Source organism: Emys orbicularis, chromosome 1, assembly GCF_028017835.1.
Source record: "Emys orbicularis isolate rEmyOrb1 chromosome 1, rEmyOrb1.hap1, whole genome shotgun sequence".
Lineage (NCBI taxonomy): Eukaryota > Metazoa > Chordata > Testudines > Emydidae > Emys > Emys orbicularis.
The window spans coordinates 256,591,957-256,615,997 of record NC_088683.1 but is presented as its reverse complement, the minus strand read 5'-3'; the positions used below and the strand labels follow the sequence as shown (position 1 = coordinate 256,615,997).

The 24,041-nt window shown below is 46.1% G+C and overlaps 1 protein-coding gene across 2 annotated transcripts in view; it reads left to right on the top strand.

Moving 5' to 3' along the window:
* TFDP1 (transcription factor Dp-1) overlaps window positions 1–24,041 on the top strand; it is a 123,601-nt gene that overhangs the window by 6,085 nt on the left and 93,475 nt on the right. For both annotated transcript variants that reach the window (XM_065406634.1, XM_065406643.1), the window contains exon 3: window positions 15,388–15,454. In XM_065406634.1, coding sequence (XP_065262706.1) covers window positions 15,388–15,454 — 67 coding nt within the window. The remainder of the gene's footprint in view (window positions 1–15,387; window positions 15,455–24,041) is intronic.

Below are 24,041 nucleotides of genomic sequence, written 5' to 3'. Positions count from 1 at the left end.
CGTCCTGAGGTGACATGTACCCAGTCAAGGTGGGGATCGTTGAAACCCCCCATTATTATTGAGTTTTTTATTTTTATAGCTTCTATAATCTCCCTGCGCATTTCACAGTCCCTATCACCATCTTGTGCAGGTGGTTGGTAATAATATATGGAGGTATACCTATCTCATAGAGCTGGAAGGGACCCTGAAAGGTCATTGAGTCCAGCCCCCTGCCTTCACTAGCAGGACCAAGTACTGATTTTGCCCCAGATCCCTAAGTGGCCCCCTCAAGGATTGAACTCACAACCCTGGGTTTAGCAGGCCAATGCTCAAGTCACTGAGCTATCCCTCCTCCCTACTGCTATATTCTTATTATTAGAGTATGGAATTACTATCCATAAAGATTCTGTGGTACAGTTTGGTTCATTTAAGATTTTTACTTCATATGATTATGATTTTTTTGTACATGTAGTGCCAGTCCCCCATCAGCACAACTTGTTCTGTCCTTCTGATCTATTTTGTACCCTGGTACTACTGTGTCCCATTGATTATCCTCATTCCACCAAGTTTCTGTGATGCCTATTATATCAATATCCTCATTTAATATGTGGCACTGTAGTTCACCCATCTTATTATTTAGACTTCTAGCATTTGTATATAAGCACTTTAAAAACTTGTCACTTTTTAGCTGTCTGCCATTACATGATGTAATTGAATGGGCCTCTTTTTCATTTGACTGTTTCTCATCAGATCCTACCTGTATTTTATCATTGTCCATCCTCTCCTCCTTACTAGGACATAGAGAATCTCCATTAATACATCCTCCCCTAAGAGATGTCTCTGTCCGAACCATGTGCTCCTCTATACCTGTCGGCTTTCCCCCAGCCCTTAGTTTAAAAACTGCTGTGACCTTTTAAATTTTAAGTGTCAGCAATCTGGTTCCATTTTGGTTTAGGGTGGAGCCCATCCTTCCTGTATAGGCTCCCCTTTCCCAAAAGTTTCCCCAGTTCCTAATAAATCTAAACCCCTCTTCCCTACACCATTGTTTCATCCATGCATTGAGACCCTGCAGTTCTGCGTATCTAACTGGCCCTACGCGTGGAACTGGAAGCATTTCAGATAATGCTACCATGGAGGCCCTGGATTTCAATCTCTTACCTAGCAGCCTAAATTTGGCCTCCCGGACCGCTCTCCTATCCTTCCTTATGTCATTGGCACTTACATGTACCACAACCATCAGCTCCTCTCCAGCACTACACATAAGTCTATCTAGATGTTTCGAGAGATCCGCAACCATTGCGCCAGGCAGGCAAGTCACCATGCAGTTCTCCCGGTCATCGCAAACCCAGCTATCTATGTTGCTAATGATCAAATTCCCCCAATAACTATTACCTATCTCTTCCCGATAATGGAGTTCCCTCCCCTGGAGAGGTATCCTCAGTGCGAGAGGATACCACAACATCATCTGGAAGGAGTCCCAGCTATGGGATTGTTTCCCTCTGCCCCAGTTGGATGTTCTTGTTCCCTGAGACTTTCTTCCTCCTCAATAGTACAGAGGATGTCAGACTGGGGATGGGACCATTCTACTGTGCCTGGAAAGTCTCATCTATGTACCTCTGTCTCCCTTAGCTCCTTCGTTTCAGCCACTCTGATCTCCAAAGCCCGTACACGGTCTGTGAAGGCCAGGAGCTCCCTACACTGAATGCACACATACGCCATCTGCCCATATGGCAGGTAATCATATATGCTGCATTGGTGCAATAAACTGGATAGCCCCCACTCTGTCGCTGGACTTTTGCTTGCATTCTCTTTTTACTCCTGCATCTCATTCCTTCGTTGATGTTTTGTTTTTATCAACGGGTTTTTTTGGCATTAAGTTTAAAGAAGGTTAAGTGTATCTAGCCCCTCCTTCCCCCCTCGCATTCTCCCTCTAAACTCCCTTGCAAAACTCCCCTGTTAGCTGCTCCTGTTCGCTAGCTCCTCTTGTCGCTTAGGAGTGGGCTTTTTAAAGGTTTCCAGCTGTCCTCCCAACTGCCATGGGATCTTCTTCTCTAGGTTGACCTATCACCCTTTATTCAGGAGCCATAAGAGCTGCAGCAGATTCTCCCTTAGCAGATATAACGCTCTATCCTCTGTTGACCTATTAACACTCAGCAGATTCATCACACTATAGTGAGGTCTAGCAAGATTAATAGGGTGCAGTTAAGAAAGGGGAATACTTAGGAATCTTTGTCCTTGAATATACTTACTGTGAGCATTATCAAGCTGTCCAATATTTTCCTAAGGGAAGAGGTGAAATTTCCATCTTTTGGGACACTTAAAACTAGACTGGACACAACACTAATATGGGGAGTCAGGAATAATTGTGCATTGGTGGGAAGATAATTATAACCTAATAGCCATCTACTATCTCTAATCCGATACCAGGAGAAGGTGTTGGTCACTTGTATATTGGAATTGATGTCTGAAAATAGAGAAGGAAATGCTATTCATTATAAATGGTTCAAAAATATAATAGTGTAGCAGTTCTTAAACAGTTTGGTGGAGAGCCAACTGGCAGAATGTTGCTAGTGCTCCCCATTTTCAGTTACTTTAATTGCAGAGAAAACCCTGGAGGCCTGCAAAAGCAGTAGGAAAACTGAAGTGGTTTGTGTCTGGCTCTCTGTTAGGAGTAACTGCTACCTAGGAGGAAGAGAAGAAACTAGAGCTGCTCTCAAGAATTAGAACCATTAGTTGGCGAGGAATGCTCAAAGGAGAGGAGGAGTAATACAGCCATGCAATGTGCCCAGGGGAGAAGGGGACCAGGTAGAAGGAATTCATGTATGAGGACAAAACACTTACTGTATTAAACAGTCAAATATGCGTAATTGCTTTCTTATCAATTTCCATGTAGGCAATTGCTATAGTTGTCACAGGGATACTCTGCAATTCTCACATGGACCAACTCTTTCCAGATAGTCTTTAGTAAAACTCTGTCCATGCTATGAGAGAATTTGCAAAACCTTGGACTGATGGATTTCTCAAAGTTTTATTTTACGTTGTGTGTTCTACCAACATCTTATTTTTTTTACTTGAAAATATTTTGGCAAAATTATTCTCTTGATCTCTAGATTGAAGTATTTTATATTTATTCTAGATAGGCAGATACTTCTGAAGTATTTTAATTAACAGTATTTTAGTGTTTTATGTATTTTTAGTACACCTGACTGAGCAGATGGACCCTTGTGACCATCTGGAGCCCTATTGCTTCCCTGTACAGAATTCTGCCACATGGTGCTTGTTGCGGGTTCAATGCCTGATATTACTTCCCCAGATATCTAAAGATGCAGGGGTGAGAGTAGTATATTTTCTCACTTTTAAGGGAGGTGTTCAAAAGAAACTTGAATAAATGATTTCATTCCAATTCACTTATTTTTTATGATATCGTCCGTAAATATGTTGGCCAAAGAAAATATTTTAAAATATACACTTGAAAATGAAAAGGTTCAGAGAAGGGCAACAAAAATGATTAGGGGTTTGAAACAGCTTCTGTATGAGGAGAGATTAATAAGACTGGGACTTTTCAGTTTGGAAAAGAGACTAAGGGGGGATAAGATAGAGGTCTATAAAATCATGACTGGTGTGGAGAAAGTAAATAAAGAGGTGTTATTTACTCCTTCTCTTAACACAAGAACTAGGGGCCACCAAACTAAATTAATTGGCCACAAGTTTAAAACAAAGAAAAGGAAGTATTTCTTCACACAACGCACAGTCAACCTCTGGAACTCTTCGCCAGAGGATGTTGTGAAGGCCAAGACAATAACAGTTCAAAAAAAAGATATAGCCATTGATGGACCCATCCTCCATGAATTTAAGCCAGGATGGGCAGGGATGGTATTCCTAGCCTCAGTTTGCCAGAAGCTGCGAATGGGCGACAGGGGATGGATCATTTGATGATTGCCTGTTCTTTCCCTCGGGCACATGGCATTGGCCACTGTTGGAAGACAGGATACTGGGCTAGATGGACCTTTGGTCTGACCCAGTATGGCCGTTCTTATGAAATGCTGAGGAGTGGTTTCCTGCATTGCTGTTTAGGGCCCACATCGTGTGATAAGATCAGTGTGAGTGGACCCTGGCACTTTCACGGGGCACCACTGAAGTCAGTAGGATTCTGCATGGGCAAGAGCTCGCTTGCACAAATCTGACTGTAGTGTCAAGGCCCGTGGCTATTTTTTGAGTGAAGATGCCTTGTTTGTAAAAAGATAGCAAGATCACAGGTCAGAATTCAGATTCATGTGTTTTCTTTGCAGAAAAGCTTTGGCAGTTGTGGTAACTGATATAATCACGCAGCTTTAGGAATAAAGTAAATAGCTTCTAATGTTTGAGGACTATTTGCCATGCATTGTAGCATCATTCCATGGGTAGATGGTACTGAAAATACCTGACACAAGACTGCTGAGCTTGTTTAGAAGAAGGTGTATTTTGTATACCACTCAGACCTATTTGATGAAGCCTACTGGTAAAGAAATACATTCAATGTATATCAATAACAAGCTCACTATTTTATGCAGACTGCCATGTCGTATGAGATCTGTGAAACCAATGCATGTGCAACAGTTTGTTTTTGAACAAAATCTTCATTATGAATACCTTGAATATTTATATCTGTATGAACTAGATTTACTCCATTATCTTCAAGTTTAATTGGTTTCTCATGCGTTGCAGTTCTGTAATTAAAATAATGTGAAGTTTATGCTTTGATAGTTTTCCATATGGTACTTCTAAATTAACTTTGAACTTATATCTGTTGTCTGAATCCAAAGGTTACAACTGGGCTAAAATTTAAAAAGTCAAAATGACACTAACATGATGGAAATGAGGGCTGTATGTGCTCTTTATGATGCACGAAGAGGTCCTAAAAAGAATTTTATATGCATTTTTTCCTGCCTGTTTTTTCTTTACATATCGGAACATCTAGTCTGATGTCCCCCTCACCCCTTTTTTTTGTTTGTTTGTTGGAGATTTCCAGTACATATTGAGAGCTTTAATTGAAGAGGTTGAAAATTCAGTCTCTAACAAACAGATCTTGTTCGAGTTGTTTATGGACACTCTTTTGTTAACGCTTACTTGACTCAAAGATTAAAAAAATCTGAATTAAAATCATTCACCCTGAATCATTTTTTCACTTGTTCTCCCGTTGTTCGCTACGTTTTTCAAGAAAGCGTATACAAGACCTGAAATTTCTAATGTAAAAAAAAAAGGAAAATATTGCACATAAACCCTTTTTGGATGGAGTCAGGAGGGAGGTAACCTTTTATTATCATAAATGAGGAAACAAGCAAAATCCCAATTATTTTCTCTTTTCGAAGTCACCTCTAAAGGACCAAGGAAAAATGCCTGCTAAAAAAGTCACCTGCCAGTTCTGAAACTTATCTGCGTAGTTGTAGTCTTTTTGCCACAGTCTCGGTTCTTTAAAATGTTTATCTTCTTTATTAATAATAATAATAATAGCGTATTTCAGTATATAGTGATGGACTTCTGGTGTATGTCTTCAGTTTTACCTGTGTTAGGAACACAGTGGTACTTACTAGCATGCTAAACAAGATAACAGCTTTTAATGGCTAGTTATAATAGTCATGTTAATGCATCACAAATTTTAGTTATGTATTTGCTTGATTGTGGATGATTTATTATTAGGATGATCATATGTTCGTCCCATTTTGGTTTGGGCAGTCCCTTTATTAAGCCCTGTCCCAGCTGTCCTGACTTTTTGGCAAAAGTGGGCATTTGTCCCATTTGCTCTTGCCAACTTGGTCAGTTGGCAAGAGCAAACAGGACAAATGCCCACTTTTGTCAAAAAGTGGGGTGTGGAGGAAAGTGTGTGTGTGTGTGGGGGGGGGGGGAGTGAGCAGCGATGCCAGCCTCGCACAGGGGGCAGGCAGGGCTCGGGTGAGCAGCGACACCAGCCCCAGCCTCACACAGGGGCACAAGCAGGGCTTGGGCAAGTGGCTCGGGCCAACCCTTTGCGATATCCCGTTTTTTTCCATTTGGGGAAATATGGTCAACCTATTTATTATGTTTGTGTGAAGTGGGAGAGGTTGTTTACTCTTTTGTAAGCAGTTTAATGTGTTGCATTAAATTTGCCATGTGCCTAGATACCATGTTGATAGGCACATAATTATTTCAGAATAATATTTTATAAACCTTATAGGCATTTAAAGAATACATTGGTAAGGATGTAGGTGAGGTAAAATGGCTTTTAAATGAATAATGTTCAACACTTAACTGCTAAAATATTGTATTAGTACAGGCACAGTTAAACTATTCTAATAATTTTGTTGAAAGAACAAATCTCTATTTTGTTCAGGTCTAGGGGAGCAAGTACCAAGAGCTTTTTGCTGGACATGATTGTTGCTACTGCTGCCCTGATAGCTTGTCCATTGGCATAGCATACTGTAATATTGGAGTTCTGGTGCAGGTGAAAAGACTAGATTACTTTCTCTGTACGTTAGTGTGCCTGGTGTTCTGTGCATGTGAAGTATCTGGGATGACCATGACTTGAGTTGCTCTCTATTTGAAAAGCAGGTTGCAGTTACTTTTGGAGGATGCTGTCTGTTCGAGCAACAAGGCCTGAGACTATCAACTGTCAGCTCCACAGTGTACTTCTGGGGGAATTCTGTGCATGTGCATAATTAATGAGCTATGCATATTTCTAATTTTTTGCACATAAAAAAGCTTCTGCCGAAATGTTGCTGCAGTTCTGCCTTTTGCCCACCAGAGGGCACTGTGGTGATAGAACACAGCAGCAGCTCCCAGCCGGCTAGGGAAGAGAAAAAACCTGTCTTCTTCACAGCTCCTGTCAGGCCAGGTCAGGAGATGGGCTATAGGAAGGCAGATGGTATGAGGCTGCTAGGGGGTTGGACAGGGGCTCATAAGGGCTAGTGGGGGAGGACAGACTGAGGCAGGGGCTGAATGGGAGTGGAGGTACAGGGCCACATGGTGATGGGGGAGGGAGGTGCAGGGCCACATAGGCACAGGGGGTGGCTGAGTGGGGGCACAGAGACACATGGGGATGGGGAGGGGGTACAGGGACACATAGGGATGAGGGTGGCTGAATGGGGGCACAGAAACATATGGGGATGTGGGTGTAGGGACACACAGAGAGGGGGTGGCTGGGTGGGTGCACAGAGCCACATGGCGATGGGGAGAGGGGTGCAGGGCCACATGGGGATGGGGGGAGTGGATGTCTGAGTGGAGGTGGAGGGACACGTGGACAGGGGCTGCAAGGACACATGGGGGTGCAGGGACACATGGGGATGGGCAGAAGTGCCTAACTGAATGGGAGAGGCTAGGGGCCAGCCAGAGTCTGCATGGGGGAAGCTCCCTAACAATCCTCCCCCCCCCCCCCCAAAAAAAACAACAATACTTATTCCATACTTTTCCCATCCATACCTAACAACCCTCCAAGTTGACACCCAGGCTCCTTTCCAGCAATTTACTTCCCTCTCCCTGAGCTCCTCAGTTACCCCTAACTCCCCCAAGCCTTTGAATTGCTTCTGAGAAGTGCGGGAAATACGGTTCTGTATTGTAGTTTAAATGAATTATTAATACAGAACTCTGAGTAATATACCTAGTTAGGAATCTATTTGTCAAAAAACATTTCTTGAATACTTGCTGACAGGTATTTTGAAATAAATGACTAAGAAAAGTTAAAACTGGTGTGATTATATTGTTGTTTTGACAAATAAAATATGCAGAATTTTGCAGAATTTGAAAATATTGTGCGCATAATTTTTAATTTTTTGTTGCAGAATTTTTAATTTTTTGGCACAGAATTCCCCCAGGAATGACAATGTAGTAGTGGTAAAGGAGTGAAATTTGGAGAAGCAGCCCAGTATAATGAGTTAATGAAACTCTTGTCACTCCTGCTCTTCATACTTGCTTAGACTAGCAGACCAAGTGCTTAAGTCACTTGCAGGATATTGAGTTCTTTATGTAGTCTTGGGTGAATGCAGGAGATTCTATACTCAGTTGTCTGCTCCCTACAAGAGAAGAAAACTATTGGTATTGGCAACTTGTCCAGCAGAGAGATCTGTTATTGGCCACTGGCCCACATGTATCTTAAGATATTTTTAGGTTCTAAGAGGTTGTTGACCTCTTAGAAATATGATTTGCACTGCATTTTAGCTATGGACTCTTAGATGTTTTCTTTGGTGAAAGAAAGAGACAGGGCAGTAATTTAACTTGTGTGAGCTATGGACAATATAATCTTTGCTGTTGCTGAGCAGAGTGATTTCAGTGGAAACAAAAGTAAGTTTAAGAGCAATTAGATAATACAAGTGTGCAGAGTCACTGACTTTCTGGTTTCCTCAGGGGTGCTCGACCTTTGCCCTGCCTCTTTCTGCCCTCGCCCCGCCTCTTTCCAAGCATTTAGATAACACAGTTGTGCAGAGGCAACGACTTTCTGGTTTTCTCAAGGGTGCTTGATCCCTGCTCCACCCAAGGCCCTGCCGCCACTCCACCCCTTCCTCCAAGGCCCTTGCCCTGCCAGTTTTTGCCCCCGAGTACACACTGCCCTCGCTCCGCCTCTTCCTGCCCCCGCTACTCGCCCTCCCCTCCAGCGCCTCCTGCACGCCGCTGAACAGCTGATCACTGGCAGGCGGGAGGTGCTGGGAGAGAGGGAGAGGAGCTGATCAGCGGGGCTGCTGGTGGGTGCTGAGCACCCACTAATTTTTCCCCATGGGTGCTCTAGCTCTGGAGTACCCACAGAGTCAGCGCCTATGCAAATGTTGCTCAAAAGGTGGGGATAAGTAGCAAGATGTAATCAAAGCAATAAGTTTACCTTTCTGCAGATCTAAACTATAAGTACAGTTAAGTATTGCCTCAAGAATAGTCTAAAAGACCAAAGTTCTAGGAGGTATCATGGTCCTAGATTCTTACTTACAGAAAAATTGACTCGTTTTTGTGATATTCTAGAAGTCGAGCTTCAGTCAACTCAGCTATAAAAAGCTATCTGAAAAGTTGCCTGATTTTCATTTATTTTATTTATTCATTTATTTAACTCAACTAACCAGGAAACTGCACATGTGCAAAGGAGATCTGATTGACAGTTAGCAATTTATTGAGCTTGACTAACTCCTGATGGTATATGGGAGTTTTAATTGCAGCCTTTCTATACCAGCTGGAGCATCTATGTTTGGAAAGGAGAACTTATGCCTGAAAAAGTGCTATTGGTTTGCACTTCTTCAGTCCCTGGGGATTCCACCGGGGAGGGGTGGGGGTAGCTTTAATTTAAATTTGAGGCTCCATAGGAGTGTTGCTGGCCAGGGTGGATTTGATTTAAATCACTAGTCAGGAAGACTCTATTTAATCATGGATTTCTGCATAAAAGTGCATTCTTGTTTGGTTGTTATAACCTTAATACATATTCTTCACAACTCAGAGATAGATGTAGGTTTCATTTTTAGAAGGTACACACTCTACATTTTTAAAGTGATCTATTCTGAAAACTTTTCAGATTAGTTTTACAGCTATATCAGAAAATGAATGATTGTTTAGTTATTTCATTTACCAAAGGTAATTGAAGCAGATATTTATGAAGCCATTGGGAGGTGAATTATCTGCAGTTCAACAGAGGCTAATCATTAATATTTGGAGGATTTTCTTGCCATGCTGTATTAGGAGGAGAACATCACCAGACAGACATTTAAATTGTTTTATTTAACTAAAACAACAGCGTTATGTATTCTGGATATTTTTCTTCAACAGCAAACATATAATATTTTAACAAAACAAGCATATGAATTCTTGAATTTAAACATTCACGTTTTTTAAAATCACATTTGTTTTTGTTAAAATTATTTTAAACTAAAATAGTTAAATGAAATATTAAAAATAAATCGGTGTCAGCCAGGTCAACATGAGAAACTTAAAATATTGGCTTCTGCAGCTAACTGAGTCGTCTTCACCTTCATTTTCCTGTTTGTTCATAATCTGGAAAAGAAAAACAAGCTTTCCTGCTTTTTCAGGTCCCAAACGATTTCTCAATTTGGAATGAATTAGTCCAAAGGAAGAAAATATTCTTTCTACACTGGCAGAAGAAGCTACTGCTGTTAAAAGTGAGATTATCACTTCAACAGCCTCTGAATCCAAGTGCTTAAGTGACTTCCACCAGTTCACTGGTATGACTTCCTTTAAAACATCATCGGCAAACATATTTTTTGAATGGTTCACCCTTAGCTCTGAAGTTTATTATAGTTGGCATTATGGAGGGATGATTGCTGGATGTCCATGTCATAGCCAACTCCTCTTCTTCAGGTGTTAAGGTTTGACCCTGATACTGAGTATTGAGAATATTTGCAAGAAAATGACCTGGAGATAGTGCTTGTCCTATTCATTTTTTTAATGCTTGTAATTTAACTCTGTCATTGCATACTTCTCTTTTTAAGATCTCACTCAATTCCTTCCAAATTTCAACAGCGTCAGCAATAAAACAGCTATTTCCCTGCATTTTGTTCAAAGCTACAGAAATAGGCTTCAGAGTACTCAGTCTGTTCAACATTTCTCTTAAGCCCAATGTTGAGAACTTTGGCTGTGATAGTGCCATCTATTTTTTCACGATTTTGTTCACAAACTGTTATCGAATTAGGCAAGTTCTTGATATAGTGCTCAAAACAGTCCACTACTGAGTTCCATCGCACATCTTGTGGGAGAGTTAGCTTGGTTCCTCTCACTTTTTTCAGAACAGCTGCTGCAAAGTGGTTGTTATGGAAGTACTTTTCAATTTCAACAACATTAGCCTTTATTTCTGGAACACTGAAGTCTTTGGCTAGGAGGTGCATCAAATGAGCACTGCAACTGTATGTTATTAGCTTGGGACTCTTCTAAATAATTTATTCTCATCTTGGATACATTTGCAGCATTGTCTGTGACCAAGCTGCGTACTAGACATTTGAATTTTTTCCCCACAGTTTGTTATAGCTTTTACTGCTGCTACTTGTAAGTATTCTGCTTTGTGTGCATTTCCTGATGTATCAATTGTTTCTGTAAGGAAGACATTCCTTTCTTCTGCTGTCATACAAGCACATACAACAGGATCATTGTGGATATTGCTCCACCCATCAAGACTCAAGTTAACCATTTTACCCTCTAGACCTTTTGCACACTGCTCAATTTCTCTTTCATACACTTTATCCAGCAATTTGTTTGCGATATCTGCTCTGTTGGGTGGACTGTATCCTGGTCTTAATGACTGAACCATGTTAATGAAGTGTGGGTTCCCAATCATACGGAAAGGAGAGTTTGTTGCATGAAAAAACGGGGCAATTTTTTCATCAGTGGCCTCTTTGTGATAAGAAACAGCAGATTACAAATTTATCTGTGGTGGTTTCCGGATGATGGAGATTTTTTTTTTCTTTTTGCTACAGGTGATATACTGTGGCTATGTGACATACATGATATGACTGAAACACTATCCTTGGCAGATAACTCTGAAACTATAGAAAATGATGGTGATCTTGAAGGTGGATAGTCTTCAGAATCCTGGATGTTGAGGATGGATTCTCCTAAACAAAAGAAGTCAATGCAGTTATTTAATTATTATTACCATACTGCTCCTTTAGTATTACTCATTGCATTCACTGACACTCAGTACTACTTTAAAGGTGAAATTGTAAAAGGAAGATCTGCTATCACAACTGCATCTAAAATGATAGTACCATAGAGTAACAACTATATTTTTATCTCAAACATGAGAATTCAAGAATGGTCCAGAAGGAAGATAGGCAGTCCTTAAGAAAGAAGTATGAAATAAAAATGTTTACCAACCTGAAAGTCCTGCATGTTCAGACATGTTCCTTTCATCATCAACGCAGCTTCCTCCTGAGAAGGAACACTTCTCATGATGTTTCATTCGGGCAACCAGGCCTTGCATTTCTTTGTTGCACTGTTTGCATTTTTCATGCATGCCTGTCTTACCCACAGGTAGAGGAACTTCATTAAAATATTCCCAAACTGGGTCTCTTTTTACGCCTGCTGCCAATACAGGTTTTCCCTTCTAGTGAGAGAATGGTATGGTAGATCTCAAATCAATGAAAGCTACACTCAGAAAGACCTCAAGACTTCTGAAATATGCTGCTCAAACAGTTTCACTTTTGTTTCTATTGCCTGTCCCTCCCTTCTCGCATTTATCTCCAGACTTTTTCTCCTTGTCCAGATCTATTGTGCCCCCAACGATCTTCTATTAAGTGAACTTTTTGAAACTTTGCACTTTTAGAGAGAGGTAAGGGATTGACTCTGTGTACACAAATTTGCAGAGGGGCAAGAAGGTTGAGGTAGGTTAGTTAGCTAGTTAGATAGATAACTAAACATTTTTGCTGTTAACAAGCATGTTATCTCTAAAGACACAAATCCAGAGTTTGAGAACTGCAAAACTAAGCATCTCTGATAGTATCTTCTAGACTGACCACTGAGTCTTATTCGGTGGATAGAAAGTTTAACCTAAATAATCTATACGGAAGCCTCTGGAACCCCATAAGATTGGGTCCCCTAGTCCATAAACTATTGGAACTCATTTACAAAATTTTCTTACACATTCCATGAATATATTGTCTCATACTATAGAATTAGAATTTATAATCCCTATTCCATAAGACATTATAGCTCAAAGATGTATCTTAATGACAACTATCTTTAGATAGGTTTTTTCCTCAAGAAGCATTTTATCAAAACAATCCGATTTAAATAAAAAAAAATCATTTTTTTAAAAATGATTTTTATCCACCCTGTTGCTGGCACAGGCTGGGTGGGAGAAGAGATGATACAGTATTTTGTGTGCTGTTACCAAGCCACCCTACTGGTCTTCTCAGTCCACTATTTGGACTTGCGAATGGTGACTTCAGGCCCTTTTGGTCAGAGCATGGTGTGCATCCAGCTTGCATCTTTCCCTTCCTAATACAAACTTTCTGCCATCAGGGGCTAGTAGCCTCAATTCTGCTGTAACAATGAGGAGTTAGTAGCAACCTGTGACTCAATCTAAAGTCCACGTCCTGGCCAGATGAGGTAGACACACCATCCCCTACAAGGGCAATTGATGACGTCAGGGCATTCCAAGATCTCATGTCGCAGATCAAAGACACTGGATGTTGAAAGCACAGTGGTCCAGGAAAAGTCCAAAAGTTCTACGGCATACTGAGCTCTACAACCCCTGACAGGAGCACCCTCCCTATCAACAATGGTATCGGGAGCTGGCAAAGGGACTTTGGTAGACACTGCCACTCTTTTTTCTACTGGTTGGATGTGGGAGGAAGAGTTATGAAGTTCCTCCAAAGACACTATCTTCCTGTTGAAGATACAAGCTACAGGACATAAGAGGGCCAGATGGAGGTGAGAACTGTGTTATAGATGGCCATGGCTGCGTCCAACATGGCCATGACATCAGTTAGCCATCTCTGTCAAGATGAGACCGGCCTCGTAGCTGCCAGCATCTGGCATACCGAATTACTGTAGAGGACCTAGCCTTTGAAGGGATGGAGGTTTTTAGCAGCAGAAAGGATGAAGCACTCCATTCAGCTGAAGACTCAAAGGTCCGCTGCGAAGAAGGCTCTGCAGGTTCTCTCTCTTCCCTAGCTGTCTGGGAGCTGCTGCTGTGTTCTATCACCACAGTGCCCTCTGTTTGGGGGGGGGGGAGGTGGAACTGCAGCAACTTTTCAGCAGAAGCTTTTTTTCTGCGTGAAAAACTAAAAATATGCACGGCTCATTAATTATTCATTCATGCAGTGGTGCAGAATTCCCCCAGGAGTAAATAGGATTATAAGGGATAGTCAGTGTTGATTTTGTCAAGAACAAATCACCCCAAACCAACTTGATTTCCTTCTTTGATAGAATTATTGATCGAGTGGAGGAGGGGAAGCAGTAGATGTGATATATCTTGATTTTAGTAAAGCTCTTGATATAGATCTCCCTGACAGTCTTATAAGCTAACTAGCGAAATGTGATCTAGATGAAATTACTGTAAGGTGGATGCACAACTGGTTGAAAGACCATAGTCAAAAAGTAGTTACCAATGGTTTGTGTCAAATTGGCAAGGCGTGTCTAATGCGGTCCTCTAGGGGGTGAGTCCTGGGTCAGAAGCTACTAAATAAGGCTAAGTTTACGTCATGGAATCTGTGACTTCCATGACATTTTCCACTTCCACCCCAGGGTGGCGGGGCTGGAGCTGTCAACCGGCAGGGGCCCTGGACTTCCCAGCTGCCACAGGAGGTGGGGTCCCCGGCAGCTCGCTCCCAGCTGCTGCGTGCACCAGGGGACCCTGGAGCTCCTAGTCATTGCACTGGAGCGCTGAGCCCCCACAGGGGGTGCTCCCAGCAAATCCTCGCTGCCGCAGGTGCCAAGTGGGCCCCCCCAGCTCCTAGATGTCATGGGTGCCGCCTCCCCCCTGCAGCTCCCTGGCGCTGCTCTTCTCCTCCTCCCTCCCCCGCCCTCAGCTCCCAGTTGCCATTCTTCAAAAGTAGCCATTCTTCAAAAAAAAAAAAACTTCAAAAACAGACTTCAAAGAGAAACTGCAGAGCTACAATTCATTTGCAAACTTAACACCATCAGTTTGGGCTTGAATAGGGACTGGGAGTGGCTGGCTCACTACAAAAGCAATTTCCCCTTTCTTGGTATTGACACCTCCTCATCAATTATTGGGAGTGGACCACATCCCCCTTGACTGAATTGGCCTTCTACATTGGTTCTCCACTTGTAAGGTAATTCCCTTCTCTTCATGTGCCAATATATATTTATGCCTGTATCTGTAGTTTTCACTCCATGCATCTGAAGAAGTGGGTTTTTTACCCATTTTTTATGCCCAAATAAATCTGTTAGTCTTTAAGGTGCCAGCAGACTCCTCGTTGTTTTTGTCCTTTTCTACCAACTGTTGCCAGGTGGGGCCTGGCTACTAACCTGTTTAGCAGTTAATAAGTTCAGGAAATTGAGTTTTATTGATCATTAAGAGGAAGCACATATATGTATACTTATGACATTTATTCTTAACTCAAGGCTTATTATAATTTTACTGACTGTCAATTTTATAAGCATATTCTGGATAATGATGTAGAAATCTCTTGTTTTTCTGTCTCCCTGCTTTGTTTTTTTGTGGGATGGTCTTAGTGATTTTTTTCTGTGGAATATGTCACCGGTATAGTTGTTAGTATGCTATTTAAGTATTTTAAACAGACATTTTCCACAAAATTTTATTTACTACATCCTTTACTTTACTTAGCCATTTTGTGGTGGAGATACAATAGTTATTTAGTTGCAGTTTTTAATTTGGAAACCTGGGTTGGGGAAGTCTTAACAAATTACATAAGACCTTTTAAAATTAATAGTAAAGAACTTACAGCTTTCTACATATATTGTAAATGTAAATTTTTTTATTTTCTTTACTAGGCTGGACTAATTGAAGCCAATGGAGAGCTTAAGGTTTTTATAGACCAAAACCTTAGTCCTGGAAAAGGTAAGAAAATACTTTGTCTGAAAGATACTTTCAGGTTTGGCTTTGGATATACTTATATGTGTTACGGGCAATAGAAGACCTTGACAACTGCTTCCTTAGCACAGTTTTTTATAAAGCTTTTCTTATAGCTCATTTTTATACTCTAGTTAACCAGTTCTGCAGATTTACTATGGCTACAATTGTGTGAAGATCATTGGTGGTTCAGCTGGCATTCCATAGGTGGCCAGTCATTAGTGTAGCTGCACTGGTACAGACACCTAACATAGGCAAAGGTGCTGTAAGCCATGATTTGCACCACTTCATTTTATCAGTTGTAGAAAATGGATTAGTGCAAATCGCTGTTTAAATTGTCTTTGCCTGTCTAGGCTAGGCTAAGCGCTTGCCACTCAGTATGGCTACAGTAGTGGTTGGCTGTCAATATCTACCTACCCAGGGGATTTGTCCAAGTTACAGCCAAGGCCTGAGATAGTGTTCTTAATATAAATCTTCCTGACTAGGTAATTCAGTTAGGTAATAGCTGCATTGTCTAAGTCTTCACTACTGCAGTGATCTAAACAGAATTCTACAGCCTATAGAGTACAAAAATGTTTCTATGTGACACATGATCTCAGATACTAAACTCCAAAACTGATGCAATGTTATGTGCTGAATGCTTCAACTAGCAAAGGCAAGAGAAACACACAGCTTATAACTTATCAGGAAATTTGATTCCCTTATTTTTCCCCCTGATTCTCTGAGGTAGATTCTCTCTGTAACCCTTCCATTTGTACTCTACTTGTCAGCAGGAGTATAAAGCTAGACTGGTGAGTGTAGGTGTTGAGCATTAATTGTAATATATGGATTCATAGTTTTTTTTCCTATTTTTATACCCTGGAAAACAAAACAAGGGCTTCTTCTTCGAGTGCTTGTTCACGTCCATTCCACATTAGGTGTACGCGCGCCGTGTGCACGAACGTCGGAAACTTTTTCCCTCAGCGGCTCCCGTCGGGCCCGCAGGGTCTCCCTTCCCGCCAGAGCGGCGCCCCGCCCCAGCGTATATATACCCCTGCTGGCCCGACCCTCCCTCAGTTCCTTCTTACCGCCCGTGGCGACGTTGGAACAGCTCTTCTCTCAACTCGAGAGTGTCCCTTAGCATAGTCATTAGCAGTAGTTATCAGTTCTTTGTTTAGTAAGTGTTAGAGTTAAGTAGTTATTTAGTTGTTACAAAGACCAACCAAACTCTTGGTGATAGGGGTTTGGTCAACCCCGGCACCGGCCCTGGGCGGCGGGGCATGCCGCACGCCCAAGGCTTCAAGGCTTGTGCCACGTGCCGCAGGCCCATGCCAGTGAGCGACCCGCACGAGTCGTGTCTCCGTTGCCTGGGGGAAGCTCACCAGAAGGAGCGCTGTAAGATTTGTAAGGCTTTCAAGCCCAGGACTCAAAAAGAGAGAGACTTTCGCCTGAAACAGCTCCTCATGGAGATGGCGTTACAGCCCTCCGCTCCCACGGCACCGTCGGCTTCGGTGCGAAGTGCCCCAGCATCGGTCCGCGACCCGACGCAAGCGGTGCAGACTAAACCTACGGTGCCACCTCGGCGAGATCATGCCCGGCACCGGTCTGCTTCGCCGGCCAAGCCCAAGAGCCAGCCCAAGGCCCGGGGTCGCTCCCCGCACAAGAAGGCGGCACCTACGAAGACCGCTAGTGCGCCCAAGGCCGTGCCGGCCCCGGCACAGGTCCCGGTACCAGTGGCTCCGGCGCCGAAAGGCCCGTCGAGCCCCGGGACAAGCGCGTCGAGTGAGGAGGAGGGGCTGGAGGAACTGTTGGAACAGCCCTCCACCCCGGACACATTTGAGGCGGCGAAGGACCTCATTGAATTGTCCTCCGTCAGCACACTCTGCGCCAAAGACATTCCGCCGAGACTGCCTTCCAAGGGCAAGCCGGCGATGATGCGCCCATCGCGGTCGCCATCTCGGCGCCGCTCCCGGCCGAGCTCCGCCTCGGTGGACTCCCGGCTTCCCGCCGCGCAACGGGCCTCCACGCAGACGGGCCCCGGCGCGAGCGAGGCACCGTCCCAGCAACCCGGCCCGAGCAGGCACCGGGGCGCTTCGACGGTGAGGACCCCAAGACTGTCCTCCCGCAGCCGTTCCCGGTCCCGCGGTCAACGGTACCGTTCCAGATCGGTACGGCGCTACTCACGGTCCCGGTCCCGACGGCACCGCTCCCCGACACCGGACCGGCACCGCTCCACGGCACCGCCGTGGCCCTCCAGGTCACCGTCGCTTGCGTCGGAAGAGAGCTCGGGGCTGTCGAGATACGATCGCAGAGGGCATGCCGCTACACAGCACGAGGCCTCTTGGCAACCGCACTGGAGCCATCCGGGACAGTGGCCGTTCTGAACCCCGTGGGCCTATCACCAGCAAGGCCCGCCATCCAGAACTTCGAGGTCGGGCCCTTCGGGGGACCGGTCCCGCTCCCCACGGTGCCGCCCCACCTCCCGTGCGGAGGCTACGGTCTCCAGACCACCTGAGGCCGAGAGGGCGGACTCGGCACCGAGCCAGGCACCGTCCGTGACCCAGGGCAGGGGACGCACCCCGGAGGGTCAGCCCGCTGAGGAGGACTTACAGGAGGATGAGGACGCTCAAAAAGCCATGACCACCTCCTCCTCACCAGATGAAGCCGTGGCGGGCACAACAGTGTCCGGCCCTCCCCCAATTGACCACCGGGCACACCAGGACCTGCTCCGCCGGGTGGCCCTCAACTTGGGGTTGCAGGCGGAGGAGACGGTCGAGCAGGAGGACCCCATGGTAGACATTCTCAGCCCGGAGGGTCCCTCCAGGATTGCTCTTCCGTTGATAAAGACCGTACAGTCGAACTATAAGACTGTGTGGCAGACGCCAGCCTCCTCTGCGCCGACCGCACGGGGCGTCGAGAGGAAGTACTTTGCCCCATCCAGGGGGTTTGACTTCCTCTTCTCCCATCCGGCCCCATGTTCGCTGGTAGTTTCGGCGGTCAACGAGAAGGAGCGGCATGGCCAGCAGGCCCCGGCCCCCAAGGCCAAGGAGGCGAAACGATTAGACCTCTTCGGCAGGAAGGTCTACTCGTCGGGAGGCCTCCAGTTGCGGATCGCGAACCAGCAGGCGATCCTCAACAGGCATAACTTTAACTCCTGGGCGTCGGTGTCAAAATTCAAGGAGGCCCTACCTCAGGGGTCGCAGCCCGAGTTTGCGGCCATTGTGGACGAGGGAAAGGCGGTGGCCAATACTTCTTTACAGGCCTCGCTCGACTCGGCCGATGCAGCCGCCAGGACTATCGCGTCCGGCGTGGTAATGAGACGGTCAGCGTGGTTGCAAGCGTCTGGTCTTCCTCCAGAGGTGCAAAACACCCTCCAAGACCTTCCGTTTGAAGGGACGGGGTTGTTTTCGGAGCAGACTGATGCCAGGCTCCATGGCCTCAAAGATTCGCGGGCTACCCTCAAGTCCTTGGGGATGCATACCCCCGTGACGCAGAGAAAACCCTTTAAGCCACAGCCTCCACAGAGGCAGTACCAGCCTCGCCCTCGACACGAGCCTTACCGTAGGCGGGGCAGAGACAATAGGCGTAGGCGCAACAATGCGCCTAACCAGGGTCAAGGCCAGGGCAATAACAACGGCAAGCCGCAGCCGGGCAATAAACAAGGATTTTGAAGACGCGATCGAGGACAGCGTACCGATCTCTTCCCCGGATCCTCCCCTGTGTTTCAGGGACCGCCTATCCCGTTTTTTCCGTGCCTGGTCCCATATAACATCAGACCATTGGGTCCGCCGCACGGTAGAGTCAGGATATGCCCTCCAGTTTTCCTCGCCCCCCCCGTCCCTCTTCAGGGACCCCTCTCACGAGCAACTCCTTATGCAGGAGGTACGGACCCTCCTCGCTATAGGGGCGGTGGAAGAGGTTCCTCCAGACCTCAGAGGAAAAGGGTTCTATTCCAGATACTTCCTCATTCCCAAGGCAAAAGGGGGCCTCCGTCCTATCCTGGACCTTCGCAAGCTGAACAAGTACTTGCAAAAACCACGTTTCCGTATGGTCTCCCTCGGTACCATCATTTCTTCCCTGGATCCGGGGGATTGGTACGCTGCCCTCGATATGAAAGACGCGTACTTTCACATCGCTATCCGCCCGGCTCACCGGCGGTTCCTGCGCTTCACTATCCAGCAACGCCATTTTCAGTTTGCGGTCTTGCCCTTCGGCCTCGCAACGGCCCCACGTGTCTTCACGAAATGCATGTCCGTGGTGGCGGCCTTCCTTCGGAAGCGACGGATGCGCGTCTACCCATACCTAGACGACTGGCTCCTAGCGGGCCGGTCAGAGGCAGAGGTTCACGCCCACGTGACTTTGGCGCTACAAGTGTTCCGCGATCTCGGCCTGTTGGTCAATGTGCCCAAGTCCTCACTAGTCCCCACACAGAGACTGGAATTCATAGGGGCAGTCCTGGACTCGGTGGCGGCGAGGGCGAGCCTTCCCGTATCGCGTTTCCGGGCAATCCAGGAGGCCGTGACCTCCATCCAGAGATTCCCCACGACCACGGCCAGACGTTGCTTACAGCTCTTGGGGCACATGGCAGCATGCACCCACGTGGTTGGACACGCCCGCCTCCGGCTCCGGCCTCTGCAGCTGTGGTTGGCCCAAGTATATCGCCCCAACAGCGACCCATTAGACATGGTTGTCACGATCCCGGCTCGGGTCTCGAACGCCCTCTGTTGGTGGCTCGACCAACAGCAGGTCTGTGCGGGGGTCCCGTTCGCCGCCCCACAACCAGTTCTGACGTTGGTGACAGACGCGTCGGACCTGGGTTGGGGGGCGCACCTAGGGGACCTACGCACTCAGGGCTTGTGGTCCAGGGAGGAACAGTCGCTTCACATCAACCTGAAGGAGCTGAGGGCGGTTCGCCTCGCCTGCCAGACCTTTCACGCCACCATAAGAGGGCACGGCGTGTCAGTTCTGACGGACAACACTACCGCTATGTTCTACATAAACAAGCAGGGCGGGTCCCGGTCCTCTCCCCTCTGTCGCGAGGCGCTCCTCCTCTGGGACTTCTGCATAGCCCATTCAGTACACCTCCGGGCTGCATATCTCCCCGGGGTCCAGAACGGATTGGCGGACCGTCTCAGCCGGTCCTATCTCACACACGAGTGGAGGCTGAGGCGGGACATCCTCCGTTCAATCTTCCTGAGGTGGGGGTTTCCCCAGGTGGATCTGTTTGCCACCCTGGACAACAGCCAGTGCCCACAGTTTTGCTCCTTCCAGAACCGCAGTCCGGGTTCTCTGGCGGACGCCTTTGCAATCCCGTGGGGAGGGAGCCTGCGATATGCCTTCCCCCCGTTCCCACTCATCCACAGGGTCCTTCTAAAGACCCGCAGGGACAGGGCGAAGGTCATTCTCATCGCCCCGGCGTGGCCTCGCCAACACTGGTTCACAACTCTCTTAGAGCTGTCCGTGGCCTCTCCGATAACCCTCTCCCTCCATCACGACCTCATAACACAAGATCGAGGTCGCCTACTTCACCCGAACCTGCCATCGCTGCATCTCACGGCATGGCTGCTCTCTGGCTAAATGAGGCGGAGCACAGATGCTCCCGGGAGGTCCAGCAAATCCTCCTGGGTAGTAGGAAACCCTCCACACGGGCAGCCTACCTGGCCAAGTGGAAGCGCTTCTCCCTCTGGTGTGAGTCTCAGCGCGCCCAGCCCTTGCGGGCCTCGATACCGATGATCCTGGATTACGTGCTGAGCCTTAGGCGCCAGGGCCTGGCCCCCGCCTCTATTAAGGTGCATCTAGCCGCCATATCGGTGTTTCACCCGGGGGAATTGGGGCTGTCCGTGTTTTCCAACCCCACGGTGGTCCGATTCCTCAAGGGGCTGGATAGGATGTTCCCCTACACTCGCCCACCTATACCCCCGTGGGACCTCAACCTGGTCCTCACTAAACTCATGGGGCCCCCCTTTGAACCCCTGGCCTCTTGCTCCCTCATGCACCTTTCCTGGAAGGTCGCATTCCTCGTGGCTGTCACCTCGGCTAGGAGGGTGTCGGAGCTGAGGGCCCTCACCTCGGAACCTCCTTATACTGTTTTTTATAAGGATAAGGTGCAACTTAGGCCCCACCCTAAGTTCCTCCCTAAGGTGGTCACGAGTTTTCACATGGGGCAGGACATCTGTTTGCCGGTGTTCTTCCCCAAGCCCCATACGGACCCTCGCCATCGTAGCCTGCATAACCTCGATGTACGGCGGGCGTTGGCTTTCTATCTGGACCGTACCAGGCCTTTCCGCAAATCGACTCAGCTATTTGTGGCCGTTGCGGAACGGATGAAGGGCCAGCCTATTTCAACGCAACGCCTGTCGGCGTGGATCGTGCTTTGCATACGCACGTGCTACGAGCTCGCCAACGTGCCTGCACCTCCGATCCGGGCTCACTCTACTAGGGCCCAAGCGTCCTCGACGGCCTTCTTGGCGCAGGTCCCGCTTCAGGAGATCTGCAAGGCAGCCACCTGGTCGTCGGTTCATACCTTCACAGCCCACTACGCGATCCACCATCAGACCAGAGATGACGCGATGGTCGGCAGGGCGGTGCTTCAATCTGTTATTCCTTGACTCCTACCCTCCTCCAATGGTAAGCTTGTGAGTCACCTAATGTGGAATGGACGTGAACAAGCACTCGAAGAAGAAAAGACGGTTACTTACCTTCTGTAACTGTTGTTCTTCGAGATGTGTTGTTCACGTCCATTACACTTCCCACCCTCCTTCCCCTCTGTCGGAGTCACCGGCAAGAAGGAACTGAAGGAGGGTCGGGCCAGCAGGGGTATATATACGCTGGGGCGGGGCGCCGCTCTGGCGGGAAGGGAGACCCTGCGGGCCCGACGGGAGCCGCTGAGGGAAAAAGTTTCCGACGTTCGTGCACACGGCGCGCGTACACCTAATGTGTAATGGACGTGAACAACACATCTCGAAGAACAACAGTTACAGAAGGTAAGTAACCGTCTTTTGTCTTTGATTTAATTATTTATTTTTAAAAATATCCCTATATACTCCTATCGTGCCGGGCTGGTCCTAGTGGCTTTTCTTAGTAGATGTGATATTTCCAGCAGAGTGTACTCTGGGCTGTTGACATGAAGCAAAAAGAGTTAGCAGTCTGTGTATCTAGGTAGGTGAGACTTTCTTCTGCCATGACCCTCCATCCCCAAAATTGAAGTGAGTAATACACTGAATGCTTCATTTACTTTTCAGTTCACTTAGCACATAACGCCCAGAGTTGGTATATTTTTCTTGATATTTGTGAATCATTTTTAAAAAGTAGAATAAGGAGAAGTTTATTTTGAGTTTCAGGGCAACTGAAAAGTGACTGGAAAATAAGTAGGGCTTCATTTCAGTGCCTTAAATGTAATTCAGTATAAAATTATCTCTTATTAAGTAGTTTTAAATAAAGTTTGTGCTAGCCCTGCAGACTCTGCCTGCTGTCTGAAAATCAAGCTTTGTTCTTTCTGGCTTGCGTGTCGCCACCAATAAGATTCGGCAGTCCAAATTGTGCCCTCAGTTATCCTATGCATTATCCTCAATGGGGTTACAGATGTAATTGAAGGTGAAACTTTCCCTGTTATTGGAACTTGTTTAATAGCTCTTTTTATAGAGGAGCTAGAATAGAATCCAGCAAACTTGATCATTGTTATATACACTCTACAGCAGGGGTAGGCAACTTTTCAGAAGTGATGTGCCGAGTCTTCATTTATTCACTCTAATTTAAGGTTTTGCATGCCAGTAATACATTTTAACGTTTTTAGAAGGTCTCTTTCTATAAGTCTGTATTATATAACTAAACTATTGTTATATGTAAAGTAAATTAAGGTTTTTAAAATGTTTAAGAAGCTTCATTTAAAATTAAATTAAAATGCAGAGCCCCCTGGACTGGTGGCCAGGACACGGGCAGTGTGAGTGCCACTGAAAATCAGCTCGCGTGCCGCCTTTGGCACACGTGCCATAGGTTGCCTACCCCTGCTCTACAGTGTTAACAGGAGTTTAAAGAAGTAAATATTTTTGTCACTAAAATATCCAGGTACATCTTAAGATCTGCTGACAAAGGAGGTGTCAATTTTACATGGCTGCGTTTTTGACAATACACCTCTACCTCGATATAATGCTGTCCTCAGGAGCCAAAAATCTTACCGCGTTATAGGTGAAACCGCATTATAGCGAACTTGCTTTGATCCACGGGAGTGCGCAGCCCCCCCCCCCCCCCCCGGAGCACTGCTTTACCGCGTTGTATCCGAATTAGTGCTATATCGGGTCGCGTTATATCGTGGTAGAGGTGTATCTGTACCTTACGGTTTGGTAGGTATTTTTTAAAACAGGCATTTCAAATCAAACTGTATATGATGTACTGAAGAGTTTGTTTTCATTGACTATCTAATCTATAAATTGCGTATCATTATATAAGAGCCCCATCCAGCTCCTACTAAAGATGATGGAAAGACTCCCATGGATTTCAGTGAGCAGGAATCAGTTCTCAGTGTTGGATTAAAAACATTGAGAGATGCCGATTGGGCTGTAATATCTCTATCCTTGTTTGTGTTTATTATGCGTTGCTA